At 40.7% G+C, this 13,804-nt stretch overlaps 1 protein-coding gene and 1 long non-coding RNA gene across 5 annotated transcripts in view; one reads left to right on the top strand and one right to left on the bottom strand.

Annotated features, from left to right (window-relative positions):
- Nucleotides 1–13,804, bottom strand: part of RFWD3 (ring finger and WD repeat domain 3) — a 42,491-nt gene that overhangs the window by 5,731 nt on the left and 22,956 nt on the right. For 3 of the 4 annotated variants that reach the window (XM_082369819.1, XM_082369821.1, XM_082369820.1), the window contains exons 7-11: nt 9,564–9,678; nt 8,838–9,066; nt 6,144–6,294; nt 2,577–2,753; nt 725–939 (exon numbers count right to left, since the gene is read on the bottom strand). In XM_082369819.1, coding sequence (XP_082225945.1) covers nt 725–939; nt 2,577–2,753; nt 6,144–6,294; nt 8,838–9,066; nt 9,564–9,678 — 887 coding nt within the window. The remainder of the gene's footprint in view (nt 1–724; nt 940–2,576; nt 2,754–6,143; nt 6,295–8,837; nt 9,067–9,563; nt 9,679–13,804) is intronic. The other variant, XM_082369822.1, reaches the window with a different exon arrangement.
- Nucleotides 9,686–11,816, top strand: LOC309617579. Its single transcript, XR_014238061.1, has 2 exons — nt 9,686–11,129; nt 11,442–11,816. It is a non-coding gene; the product is annotated as an uncharacterized lncRNA (long non-coding RNA).

The following is a 13,804-nucleotide window of genomic DNA, read 5'->3' as shown; positions in this document are numbered from 1 at the left end:
AAGAGTCTGCTGAAGCAGCTTCTCAGCTCAAACAAAACTTAAAATGCTTAGGTCAATCCACAACTAGCAGAAGTATGAGCACTTTAATGACTATCTCTTACAAAACAGCTGCCTGACCATCAATATAGCTCATCAGGAATTTAGATTCATACCTTTCAGCTAGGAAGAACCTGTGAATTTTAGCATAGTTGGTCGTCAAGGGTTGCAGTCCTGGTTCTGGAGGCCATGAGAAGTTCAGCTGGCTAGGGCCACTACGGTTGTCCATCTACTCTTCACTGACGTGTGTTGGCCCCAAATAAGGAAGAACAGCTAATAGCATAGAGTCTGGGTTCTTTACATGACTCCCCTTATCTGGGCCTTTCTTTTAAGTGAAATGAGGGGCAAGTAGAAAACATGACACTGATCTAAGGGTAGCTCAGTGGCTTCAAGAGCAGGTCTCCTCATTCCACTACTGTCTTAAGTCATAGGGGCTCCTAAAGTGGCTGATTCACTTCCAAGGAGTACCTGGCCAAATATGTCCCAGTTCACACAAGTGAGGAAAAGGGAGGCAGGCTCTGTGGAAGAACCTGGGGCCACTGTCCTCACTGTAGTAGCAAGAGCTATTAGTCTGTGAGGGGCTTACCAGTACCCCCTGAAGGCTAGGACAAGCTCTCCTTTTCTCCCCTCTACCAATCTGCTCCCAAACAAACCACAGGTCCCACGAGGACATGCCAACAACACTCACCAGGCCTGTAGGTCACAAGACAGTGCCGGGTGCTGCTCTCTGTCTGAAAGTCTATGCAGCCCCCAGGCTCCATGGGCAGCACATGAGGCCAATGAGTAAAGCCCATTTTCAGCTCCCAAAAGGAAGCATTCTCCAAGCTTCCAGCCAACACCCCACCATATGGAAATGCAGCCGAGGCAGCTCTGGGTATGTATGACAGGGATACCAGCGGGCATCTGAAGGGAAAGAAAGGAAATTATGCCTCACCTTCCAATACTTGGATTGCTCCAGACCCCACTACCAGGAGCCCTTGAGGACTTTCCTAACTCTATAGAAAAGGTTAAAAAACTTCTGAGGGTGACTATCCTCTCACAGCTGATAAAACTACCAACCCACTCTGCAGAAACAAAAGAGCATACATATAATATTCCACATTCAGTTTCAGAGGGGACACCACATGCTCTAAAAGCAACGGGAAAAAAAAGGACTAGGAAATTTAAAAGTATAAGATTACAAACACAAGAACTGACTGGCGTGAAGCTTCTGGAAATGGGGTTAGCCACATACACAAGAAAAGTCAGGAAGGAAATTCAGCTTATACATCTAATAAACTAAAGCTTCCAAGCTGTAGTTGACAGACCCCCTCAATTAAAATCCAGCCTAGGGAATTCCCTGGTGGTCCAGTGGTTAGGAATCTGTGCTTTCACTGCTGTGGGCCCAGGTTCGACCACTGGTCAGGGAACTAAGATCCCATAAGCTGTGTGGCACGGCCAAAAAACAAACAAACAAACAAAAAAAACAGCCTAAAGCAACTACATTTTAATTCAGAAACAGGATTGTTTCTTTAGAGATTTTCTAAATGTCTTTCTGCAATCATATGACCCAGACTGCATGCCAAGAGTTCTCTCAGAAATATTAGCCTACAGACTATGTTCCTATGAACTCGTTTCTGCTGAAGCTGCCAAAGTGATCACGTTGCCTGCTTTGTTTCATTTCCTTGTCATAATGAAGCTAACCTAAGCAAACTAGAACAAAAACATATTCTTCCCTTGCTATTTGCTGTATTTTATTGTCTACGTGGATCCTCTACACAGACGGCAGTCACCTTGTTTGCCTGAAGTTCGAATTTGTATAAACTTGTATCAGTCACCTTCAGGCCCATGAACCACATCACTGAAGAACGATTCCACTCAACCCAAATGAAACGAAAACCCCACAGTGTTGAGGCTAGGTTTCAGTAAACAATTATTACTATAGTGATATCTTTATGTTTAGATTGCTCTACCCCCCTTTTTGTACACTCTGAAGAGCCAAAGTGGTGCTGGTGGCTACCCATCCTCAGAACCTGGGCCAACCTCACAAACCTCCCAACTCTATAACTGGATTATAAATGGATAAATCATAGTAATATGGTATCCTTAGACCAAGGTGGTCCAGCTGTGGATTAGGGAAGTTTTAAATCACTTTTTACTGGGCTGCTCTTTACTGATCTCTTCCTATGTGTTAGACATGTGTGTCTATTAAAGCAAGACGGTGCTAACCACATTTCACAGATGAAGCTCATAACAGGCCAAGAAATGTGACCAAGGTCACACAGCTCATAAATGGTGGAGCTGGGCTCTGAACACATATCTGATTTCATTTTGGCATGTTGGGTCAATCTGGTTATATTTGGTACCAGAACTTTCTACCATATGAACTATCATGAACACAAACTCTAAGGATCTTACTGATTCTGAAGTGAGAATAGATCAGTGGACTCAGAGAAATGCCCTCTGTTAGGAATTCTGATCAACTGTGAAACACTCTCAAAAGACAGGATTAATACAATCACAGTCTAAGAGAAAGCTGTTACCTACAGGTGGCTCCCTACCTAGCTTTCTGAGGTACTAACTCCTGGATATGAAAGCTTGTGTTTCGAAGGTCATACAACAGAATTGAACCGTTGACCAATCCAGCATACATGTAATTGTTTTCATCAAGACACCAGCAGCAGCTCCAGACAGGACGTCCAGTATTATAAGTCTGGACCACAGTATTTGTCTCCAGGCTGTGGAGTTAAAAAAGACTTTTACAACTATGCATTACAAAAATCAAATACAGAAGAAAGATGTAAAGATTATCATTTTAATGATGATCCTTTAAGAACGTAACCACACACCAAAACTATCTGGATTCCCAATTTCCCCTAGGGACTGCCCAGATAACTCCTTTTAATTCCAAAATATTTGTTTTGGGGGACAGGTTTTCCTCCTGAGCTGTAAGGAAGTAAAAGAATAAGTTAAAGGGACAGATAAACAGTACATTCCCTACTCTACCCCTATTACCTTCTCCATAGCTACCTATTACACAGGTAATCAATATTTAATATTGAAAAACTAGAAAATACATATAAGAAAAATAAAAATAAATTATAATCCAATCATCCAGAGGTAGTCATTAATAACACGTTGCTATTTAACCTTTCTTTCTCCCCCTAATTTTCAACATTACTAAAATAAGTCATAGCACATAGATACACATAAAACATAATGGTACATTGATTTTGGGGGTAAAATTAAGCTGAGGCATTCTTGAAAAGTCAAAAGGTATATCAGGCCTGGAGCAGGCATCATGATGTCCCTCAGATTTAGCTGGAGAAATTAAATAAGAAGCCAACTAAGAGACATCTAATCAGAACTACTTTTTTTTTTTTTAAATTAATTTTTATTGGAGTACAGTTGCTTTACAAACTTGTGTTAGTTTCTACCGTACAGCAAAATGAATCAGCTATACGTATACATAGATACCTTCTTTTTTGGATTTCCTTCCCATTTAGGTCACCAGAGAGCACTGAGTAGAGTTCCCTGTGCTATAGAGTAGGTTCTCATTAGTTACCTATTTTATACATAATAGCAATAGTGTATATATGTCAATCCCAATCTCCCAATTCCTCCCACCCCCTTCTTTTCCCCCTTGGTATCCATACATTTGTTCTCTATGTCTGTGTCTCTATTCCTGCTTTGCAAATAAGATCATCTATACCATTTTTCTAGATTCCACATATATGCATTAATATATTTGTTGTTCTCTTTCTGACTTACTTCACTCTGCATGACAGTCTCTAGGTCCATCCACATCTCTACAAATGACCCAATTTCGTTTCTTTTTATGGCTGAGTAATATTCCATTGTATATACGTACCACATCTTCTTTATCCATTCCTCTGTTGATGGATATTTAGGTTGCTTCCGTGTCCTGGCTACTGTAAATAGAGCTGCAATGAACACTGGAGTGCATGTGTTTTTTTGTTTTTTTTTAAAAATAAATTTATTTATTTATTTTTTGGCGGCATTGGGTCTTCGTTGCTGTGCGCGGGCTTTCTCTAGTTGCACTGAGCGGGGACTACTCTTTGTTGCGGTGCGCTGGCTTCTCATTGCAGTGGCTTCTCTTGTTGTGGAGCACAGGCTCTAGGCGTGCGGGCTTCAGTAGTTGTGGCACGTGGGCTCAGCAGTTGTGGCTCGCGGGCTCTAGAGCGCAGGCTCAGTAGTTGTGCAACACGGGCTTAGTTGCTCCACGGCATGTGGGATCTTCCCGGACTAGGGCTCAAACCCGTGTCCCCTGCATTGGCAGGTGGATTCTTAACCACTGCGCCACCAGGGAAGTCCCCAGCATGTGTCTTTTTGAATTATGGTTTCCTCTGGGTGTATGCCCAATAGTGGGATTGCTGGGTCATATGGTAGTTCTATTTTTAGTGTTTTAAGGAACCTCAATACTGTTCTCCATAGTGGCTGTATCAATTTACATTCCCACCAACAGTGCAGGAGGGTTCCCTTTTCTCCACACCCTCTCCAGCATTTACTGTTTGTAGATTTTTTGATGATGGCCATTTTGACCAGTGTGAGGTGATACTGCATTATAGTTTTGATTTGCATTTCTCTAATAATTAGTGATGTTGAGCATCTTTTCATGGTTTGTTGGCCATCTATCTGTCTTCTTTGGAGAAATGTCTACTCAGGTCTTCTGCTCATTTTTTGACTGGGTTATTTGTTTTTTTGATATTGAGCTGCATGAGCTGTTTGTATATTTTGGAGATTCATCCTTTGTCAGTTGCTTCATTTGCAAATATTTTCTCCCATTCTGAGGTTGTCTTTTTGTCTTGTTTATAGTTTCCTTTGCTGTACAAAAGCTTTTAAGTTTAATTAAGTCCCTTTTGTTTGTTTTTATTCTCATTACTCTAGGTGGTGGGTCAAAAAAGATCTTGCTGTGATTTATGTCAAAGAGTGTTCTGCCTATGTTTTTTTTTTTTAAATAAATTTATTTATTTATTTTTGGCTGCATTGGGGTTCGTTGCTGCACATGGGCTTTCTCTAGTTATGGCGAGCAGAGGCTACTCTTTGTTGCGGTGCGTGGGCTTCTCATTGTGTTGGCTTTTCTTGTTGCGGAGCACAGGCTCTAGGTGTGCGGGCTCAGTAGTTGTGGCATGCGGGCTCAGCAGTTGTGGCATGCGGGCTCAGTAGTTGTGGCATGCGGGCTCAGTAGATGTGGCTTGCGCACTCTAGAGCGCAGGCTCATTAGTTGTGGCGCACGGGCTTAGCTGCTCCATGGCATGTGGGATCTTCCTGGACCACGGCTCAAACCCGTATCCCCTGCATTGGCAGGCATATTCTTATGCACCCCCAGGGTAGTCCTCTGCCTGTGTTTTCCTCTAAGAGTTTTAAAGTGTCTGGCCTTAAATTTAAGTCTTTAATCCATTTTGAGTTTATTTTTGTGTATGGTATTAGGGAGTGTTATAATTTCATTCTTTTACATGTAGCTGTCCAGTTTTCCCAGCAACACTTATTGAAGAGGCTGTCTTTTCTCCATTGTATATTCTTGCCTCCTTTGTCGTAGATTAGGTGGCCATAGGTGCGTGGGTTAGAACTACTTTCTAAAAGATAAAGGCATGGAGCACACTCAGATCTGGTGCAGGGTACTTGCAGAGCATGTGAAAGATAAAATGTAGTAACTGAGGGTTACTGATGAGAGCAGTCATCATGGCACCCAGGACAATGAGTTCCTGGTAGGCATTTCTGTTAGGTACAATGATCCGGGAACAGACAAGGAATAAGCAGTCCCAAGCTAGTATGGTGACTCCATGGTGTCAGTACCAAGGCTCCCTCCATATTGTCATTCTACCAACTCTAGGGTGTTACTCTCATCTGCATGACTTAAGATATATTTTGTAACATATATAATTTTTAAGAAATGGAACACCACACGTTCTGTTTTGTCACCAGATGTGTCCACTTTTTAAAGCAATACATTTTAAAATCAATGAAGCTGGATCTGAGAAGACAATGCCTTACACATCTCCCATCCCACCCCCACAAAAGCCAAGATCATCATAACACAGATAACTAATTCCCACACTATTCAACCCTAGGCAACCCAGGGCCCATCTTCCCCACAAAGCACTCACCTGGTCAGTTTAATAGTGTTGTCCAGGGAAGCAGAGAGAAGTAAGCCTTTGGATCGACTGCTGAAAGCCAGTCCACGTATCTGTTTGCCATGCACGGGAATATACTGACTGCTTTTCATGTTGGCAGTACTCAACATCTTAACACCAAAGCCTGCCAAAGATACGAGAGAGTGAAACAGATCACTGAAAGTCAATTTAGGACAAAGCAAACTACCATTTCAAGTAGGTCCTTTCTTCACCTTTCTTGGCATGTCTCTGGGAAAAAGCTAGTCGAACAAAGAAAATAAAAATTCCCCGGAGTTCTAATTTATTTTAAAAAATACATTCCATCCCAAATATCTATCAATAAGTGAATGATAAAGCATTGTATATACATACAATGGAATACTACCCAACAATAAAAAGAAATGAACTACTGATAGACACAATAATATGGCTAATCTTAAAAAAGTTATGTTGAAAAAAGCCAGACAAAAAAAGAGTAACACTGTATGGTTCCATTTATGTAAAATTCTAGAAAATATAAACTGATCTTTCATGACAGAACGTGGTTGCCTGGGGATGGGGAGAGGAGGGAGGGACAGGTGGATGATGGATTACAAAAGGGCTTGAGCAAACTTTCAGGGTGACAGATATGTTCATTATCTAGACTGTGGCGATGGTTTCAGGAGTGTATACATGTATCAACACTCACCAAATGGTATATACCACGTTAAGTATGTGCAGTTTATTGTACATCAATTATACTTTAATAATAAAGCTGTTGGGGGAGAGGGAGAGAGAGAGAGAGAGAGAGAGAGAGAGAGAGAGAGAGAGAGAGAGAGAGAGAGAGAGAGAGAGAAAGACACTATTCCACCTGAACCACAGATACTCAAGATGTAGAAGAGATAATGAACAATACAGAATGGAGATAAGTAATTTCTGTGTCAGGTGGTCAAGATATGTTACCTTTTTCTGAAACAGAATGAAAACAGATGACATCAAGTATGCTAATCAAGGTATATCATTCCAAGAGAGGAAAAGAAAGCCAAAAACTTGTCCTTTTAAATTTATTTGTTACTCTGTTCTCTTACCAGGTTATGATAATACATTTATTTTTACCAAGTATCTATTTTACCTGAGTTATACACAAACAAAATTTGTCAAATCCTAGATTGAAGATCACACTTCTGCTTCACTAGGGAAAAAAGTGAGAGAAAGTTTACTGTGTTTTCTCCTGAAACAGAATTAGGAGAGCCAGAGAAACAAACACAGAAACTACAGGCTTTAAATCAACAAGGGAACATGAGTATTTGCCTAGTTAATCATTAAAGGAAACAAGAGGAAATTAGCATCATCAGTCTATCAGCTGTGCAGTATGGAATAGACGCATTAAGAAATAAAGGAACAGATAGATCACACCCAATTTGGGGAAACAACTGGAAGAAATAAGTATTTTTCCAATTAATGGGGAGGGTTTTATATGATGATAAATCTTTTTATTAAAATTTTGAATGGGATATAGGAACATTATAAACAATCCTTTTACTTTTCCCTCAATTGGAGCCTCCTGATAGCCTCTCAACTCATAGGTAATATTAGTGAATAGAGAAATATAAGATAATCTAGGGATTCCACCACCAATCCTATATATACCTAAGTGTGGGGGACATAGTTTTGAAGCATTTGAATGTAACTTCTAAGTCGGGGGACAGGAAATCAGGCTGAAGCAAAGGGACCTGACAGTTGGCAGAAATCATATGCTGAAGACAGCAGGAAAAACATCTACAACATTGGGCATGTGAGATTTGGTTTTCAACATTAGGACAACCTAAAATTAAGCTTGAAAAGCACACAAAAAAGAGAAAAGCAGTATAATATTAATAAAATAATAATGTTCCCAAATTCTTTTATTTGGAATTTGTCAGTTTGAACACTACTGAAAATAAGCATTAAATCTTGTTTTAACTTGAATTAGAGCTTGGGGTAGTGTTTTTTCAAATATTTCTAGTCTAAAATGAATCTGTACTTTAGTGGGACATACAGGAATGATGTTCTTATCCTTGGACAACCCACACTTCTAAGTACATATTCTCTCACTTTACCATGGTTCAGTATCTCTACCCTTTTCGTGAACAAATTTACAGAATGACGTCAACAGACAGTACAGATATCTTTGCAGTACCCTAAAGTATCTGTATTAATAGGAAAGTGACTAGGAAAAAGTGATTTGGTGGGCTGTGGACAGTGTTCACCTACTAGTGAGTCCTGGATTCTCCAAGAAGGGAGGAGAGAAATATAGTCCAATAATGAACATAAAAACTGAGGTTCTGGGGACTTCCCTGGTGGCGCAGTGGTTAAGAATCCACCTGCCAACGCAGGCAACACGGGTTCGAACCCTGGTCTGTGAAGATACCACATGCCGCAGAGCAACTAAGCCCGTGCGTCACAACTACTGAGCCTGCACTCTAGAGCCCACAAGCCACAACTACTGAAGCCTGCGTGCCTAGAGCCCGTGCTCTGCAGCAAGAGAAGCCACTGCATCTCTTAAGCCCATGCACCACAATGAAGAGTAACCCCCTCTTGCCGCAACTAGAGAAAGCCCACGCGCAGCGACGAAGACCCAACGCAGCCAAAAAATAAATAAATAAATGTTCCTTAAAAAAACAAAACAAAACAAAAACAAAAAAACACCTGAGGTTCTGGACTATTCACCTGGAAGGAAGGAGGCCTGAGGAGAAGGCTGTGATACTACCAGGCAGCTCAGAGCATCACAGTATGTCATGACTCGGCAGTTTCCTGTTTGAGACACTGTGAATGTCTTCTGGAAATGGTATTTGCGTCGGCTCTGGCTGGAGGGCAGGCTGCTTAGGAAACGTGCTTGGGAACTCCCGGTCAGCTGTGAAATCTGACCCTGATGCTGCACAATAAGTTTTTTCAAGTCCTAAAATGAAAAAGATTTTGTAAATGTGAAGCTTTTTCGTTTGGTATTCCCCTCATACACAATTCCTTGATCTAATACAAGGATATTTCTTATCCTTTACAAGAAAATGTTAACATGTATCCTAAAGAACTGCTGCAGTTTTCACAATATTTCAACAAGCAATTGAAATAGGGAGAGCACAGAATCATAAAGCACTGAAAGTCCTTAATGGTCATTTTGTCTGAAATTCTCATTTAATTGGTAGATTCAAGGAAGTGAAATGACTTAAACAAGTTTTGATTATCAGGTGGCTGTTCAATTTTTAAAAAATTCACACTGCAGTAGAATTCATCATAAAGCATGTATATAAGCCCTAATCAGAAATAAAGACTTGATCATGTTTACTTCCTGAAAAACCTGGTAAATCCTATTCATATCTGAGATGAAACTAAATAATATTTAGATGCCTTCTTAATACCTACTCCAAAAGTTCTTTGGATTAGAAAAGGCAAACTTACCTGAACATGACTGTGAAGCTTAGTGCATTCCTCAGTGAGGACTTGAAGCTGGAGCCGGCACTGTGCCGATTCTAACTCAGCCTTCTTCCTTAGCGTCTGCTCCTCTTCTAAGGAACTAGAGGGGGAAAGCCAGCAACAGGTGGAGATTAGAAAGACTACAGAAGACTTCTCATCAAGATGACATAGTAAATTCATGCTATGATATACACACTTTGCTGTAAATATGTCATGATAGTGAATAAAACATAACAAGTGAAAAATCTCTCAAGCCCAGAAACACTACAGAAAAGTAGCATGCAGGGCTGAACTCATGAGCCTACTGGGGTGGGTCTCAGTGTTGAAGTAGGCAGTGATGACCAGGAATTTGGCTCTTACTAGGGAATGGGGACCTAAAATGCAAAATGAGGGATTAGAGCCAAGCTCACTGCTTGAGTTAGAACCAAATTATAAAAGAGTAAAAATGACCTGTTAAAAGACCAAGATTATCTACTGGATAAAAAGAAAATAAGGTACTGGTTGTTCATCAGATATTCAAATTAAAGAACACTATAAAAAGAGGCTGGACTTCCCTGGTGGCCCAGTGGTTAGGAATCTGTCTGCCAGTACAGGGGACATGGGTTCGAGCCCTGGTCTGGGAAGATCCCACATGCCACGGAGCAACTAACCCCATGTGCCACAACTACTGACCCTGTGCTCTAGAGCCCGCATGCCACAACTACTGAAGCCCACGTGCCTGGAGCCCGTGCTCCACAACAAGAGAAGCCACCGCAGTGAGAAACCCGCACACCACAACAAAGAGTAGCCCCGCCTAGAGAAAGCCCACGTGCAGCAATGAAGACCCAATGCAGCCATAAATAAATAAATAAATTAATTAATTAATAAATAAAAAAAAGAGGCTGAAGTTAAAAAGACAGAAAGTATACACTAGGCAAATGTTAAAAAAAGACTGATTAGAATTAAAAAGGATGAATAGGCATAAAGAGGAACAATGTGTAATGAAAGGACATATTCACCAGGAATAAAAATCATAAATCTGAATGTTTCAAAATATGAAATGAAAAAAAAGAAATTTCCACTCCAATGAGATAGGAGAGAAAAAAAGATGAAAATTAGAAAGGAAGGGATAAAGTGGCTCTTATAATTCAAGAGAACCCACAAACTATTAGAGTTCAGCAAGGCTGCTGTAGTCAAGATCAAGAAAATTAGATCAACAGCATTCCCCATACACAGATAACTGACTAGTAAATATAACAGAAAAAAATTCATTCGAAATAGCATTCTAACAACAGCAACCTAGGAATAAAGTTAAGGTCTTTAAGAAGCAAAATACAGTTATAAAAGACACAAAGGAAACAGTGAATAAGTGAAAGGATATTATATAATGTTCATAGCTGGAAAGACTAAATTGAAGTACTGGTGCAAGAATTAACAAACAGACCCCAGAACAACAGAGTAGTCCATTCATAATATAGAAACTTAATTTAGGATAGAGGTAGCAATGGAAATTTATATAGAAAGAATATTTCTATATAAATTTTTATTTATTAATTTAAAATTATTTATTAGGTTTTTTTTTTTTAATAAATTTATTTATTTATTTATTTTTGGCTGTGTTGGGTCTTCGTTTCTGTGTGAGGGCTTTCTCTAGTTGTGGCGAGCGGGGGCCACTCTTCATTGCGGTGCGCGGGCCTCTCACTGTCGCGGCCTCTCTTGTTGCGGAGCACAGGCTCCAGACGCGCAGGCTCAGTAGTTGTGGCTCACGGGCCTAGTTGCTCCGTGGCATGTGGGATCTTCCCAGACCAGGGCTCGAACCCGTGTCCCCTGCATTGGCAGGCAGATTCTCAACCACTGCGCCACCAGGGAAGCCCTATTTATTAGTTTTTAAATTATTAATTTTAACAATTAATACAATTGTGGTTATCCATAATACTAGATTTTAGGTAGACTAAAAACTAGTGTAAAAACTAAAACTTTTAGGGGCTTCCACGGTGGCGCAGTGGTTGAGAATCTGCCTGCCAATGCAGGGGACACGGGTTCGAGCCCTGGTCTAGGAAGATCCCACATGCCGCGGAGCAACTAGGCCCATGAGCCGCAACTACTGAGCCTGCGCGTCTGGAGCCTGTGCTCCGCAACAAGAGAGGCCGTGATAGTGAGAGGCCCGCGCACCGCGATGAAGAGTGGTCCCCGCTTGCCGCAACTAGAGAAAGCCCTCGCACAGAAACGAAGACCCAACACAGCCAAAAATAAATAAATTGATTAATTAAAAAAAAAAAAAAAAAAAAAAAAAACTAAAACTTTTAAAGACATTTAAAAGGGGCTTCCCTGGCGGCACAGTGGTTAAGAATCTGCCTGCCAGTGCAGGGGACATGGGTTCGAGCCCTGGTCCAGGAAGATCCCACATGCCACAGAGCAACTAAGCCCATGCGCCACAACTACTGAGCCCATTCGCCTAGAGCCCGTGCTCCACAACAAGAGAAGGCGCCGCAATGAGAAGCCCGCGCACCGGAACGAAGAGTAGCCCTCGCATGCCACAACTAGAGAAGGCCCACACGCAGCAACGAAGACCCAACGCAGCCAAAAGAAAAAATTTATTAAAAAAAAAAAAAAAGACATTTCAAAGAAGATATTATGTCTCCATGATTGTAATGTAGTAGGGACAAAAACACACAAAACGAGAGACTGATAAATGACTACACTAAAATTAAAAACTTGTGTTTAACAAAAGATACCATAGACAAGTTAAAGAGACAAACCATAAACTAGAAGACGACATTTGCAACATATACAACCAACAAAGAGTTGGTATAAGGAAAACAAAGAACTATAAATCAGTAAGAAACAATATATTTTTTTCAATATAAATGAGCAAAATATTTGAGCACAATGTATAGAAAAGTAGGTTCAACCGTGATTGAGGAAAAGCAAATTAAAGTAAATACTACTTCACTCCATGAAACTGGCAAAAATTAAGTCTGATAATACAAAGTAGGTGAGGGTATGAAAAAAAATGAGAAATTTCTTACACTGCTGCTGGTATATACTGGAATAGCCTCTTGGAAGAGCAATTTGACAATATCTAGTAAAGCTGAAATTACATGTACCCTATGATAAAGCAAAGCCACTTCTAGACCTAAAGAAACTCTCACCTATCTCTCTGCAGCATGGCTTATATTAACAAAAACTGGAAACCACCTAACTGTCCACCAATATGAAATACATATAGGTAAACTCTAATTAGAGAAATAGAATATTATATAGAAATTAAAATGAATCAACTAGAGCCACATCTATCAACTAGGATATGTGCCTCAGAGTATTAAGCAAAAATCAAGTCTGGGGCTTCCCTGGTGGCGTAGTAGTTGAGAGTCTGCCTGCCAATGCAGGGGACATGGGTTTGAGCCCTGGTCTGGGAAGATCCCACATGCCGCGGAGCAACTGGGCCCGTGAGCCACAATTACTGAGCCTGCGCGTCTGGAGCCTGTGCTCCGCAACAAGAGAGGCCGTGATAGTGAGAGGCCCGCGCACCACGATGAAGAGTGGCCCCCGCTTGCTGCACCTAGAGAAAGCCCTCGCACAGAAACGAAGACCCAACACAGCCATAAAATAAAAAAAAAATTTTAAAAAAATCAAGTCTGATTAAGTACATCTTTGTACATATCCTTAATCATTTCTTTAGAGAAAATGCCTGAAGCAGAATTACTTTTAGACTTCTGAAGCATATTGCCAAAGGCCTCTCTAAATGTTTGTGCCCGTGTACATTTTTACCAGTAATACATGAGCGAACCCACATCCCTGTAGTCTCTCAGTGCAGGTTCTTTTTATTTTTTTTGGCTGTGCTGTGAGGCATGTGGGATCTTAGTTCCCTGACCAGGAATTGAACCTGTGCCCCTTGCAGAGGAAGCGTGCAGTGTTAACCACTGGACCGCTAGGGAAGTCCAGTGCAGGTATTTTTAATCTTTAATGTTCTTAGAGCATATTTTATAAGTAGTGTTATTAGCATTTGTTCATGGGCTTCCAAAATCTTGATACTTTCTTGCATTGTATGACAAGTGCAAAGCTTCAGTTATGAGACTTCTTTGCAGAGTACTGTTGCAGGAGGGCTTAGGGACACAAGAAACAAAAATCCTCAGTTTTTAAAAAGTATCATTAAGTCTATTCTAGTGACAAAGAGATTGAGACTTGGGAGTGTGTTCTAGATGGCCATGAATTGGCTACAAAGAGTAAGACAGAGGATTCCCTGA

This window comes from Balaenoptera borealis (genome assembly GCF_965194805.1).
Source record: "Balaenoptera borealis genome assembly, chromosome: 19".
NCBI classification, from domain to species: domain Eukaryota; kingdom Metazoa; phylum Chordata; class Mammalia; order Artiodactyla; family Balaenopteridae; genus Balaenoptera; species Balaenoptera borealis.
Note: the sequence above shows the minus strand (reverse complement) of the source record. Positions and strands in the feature narration are given on the sequence as shown.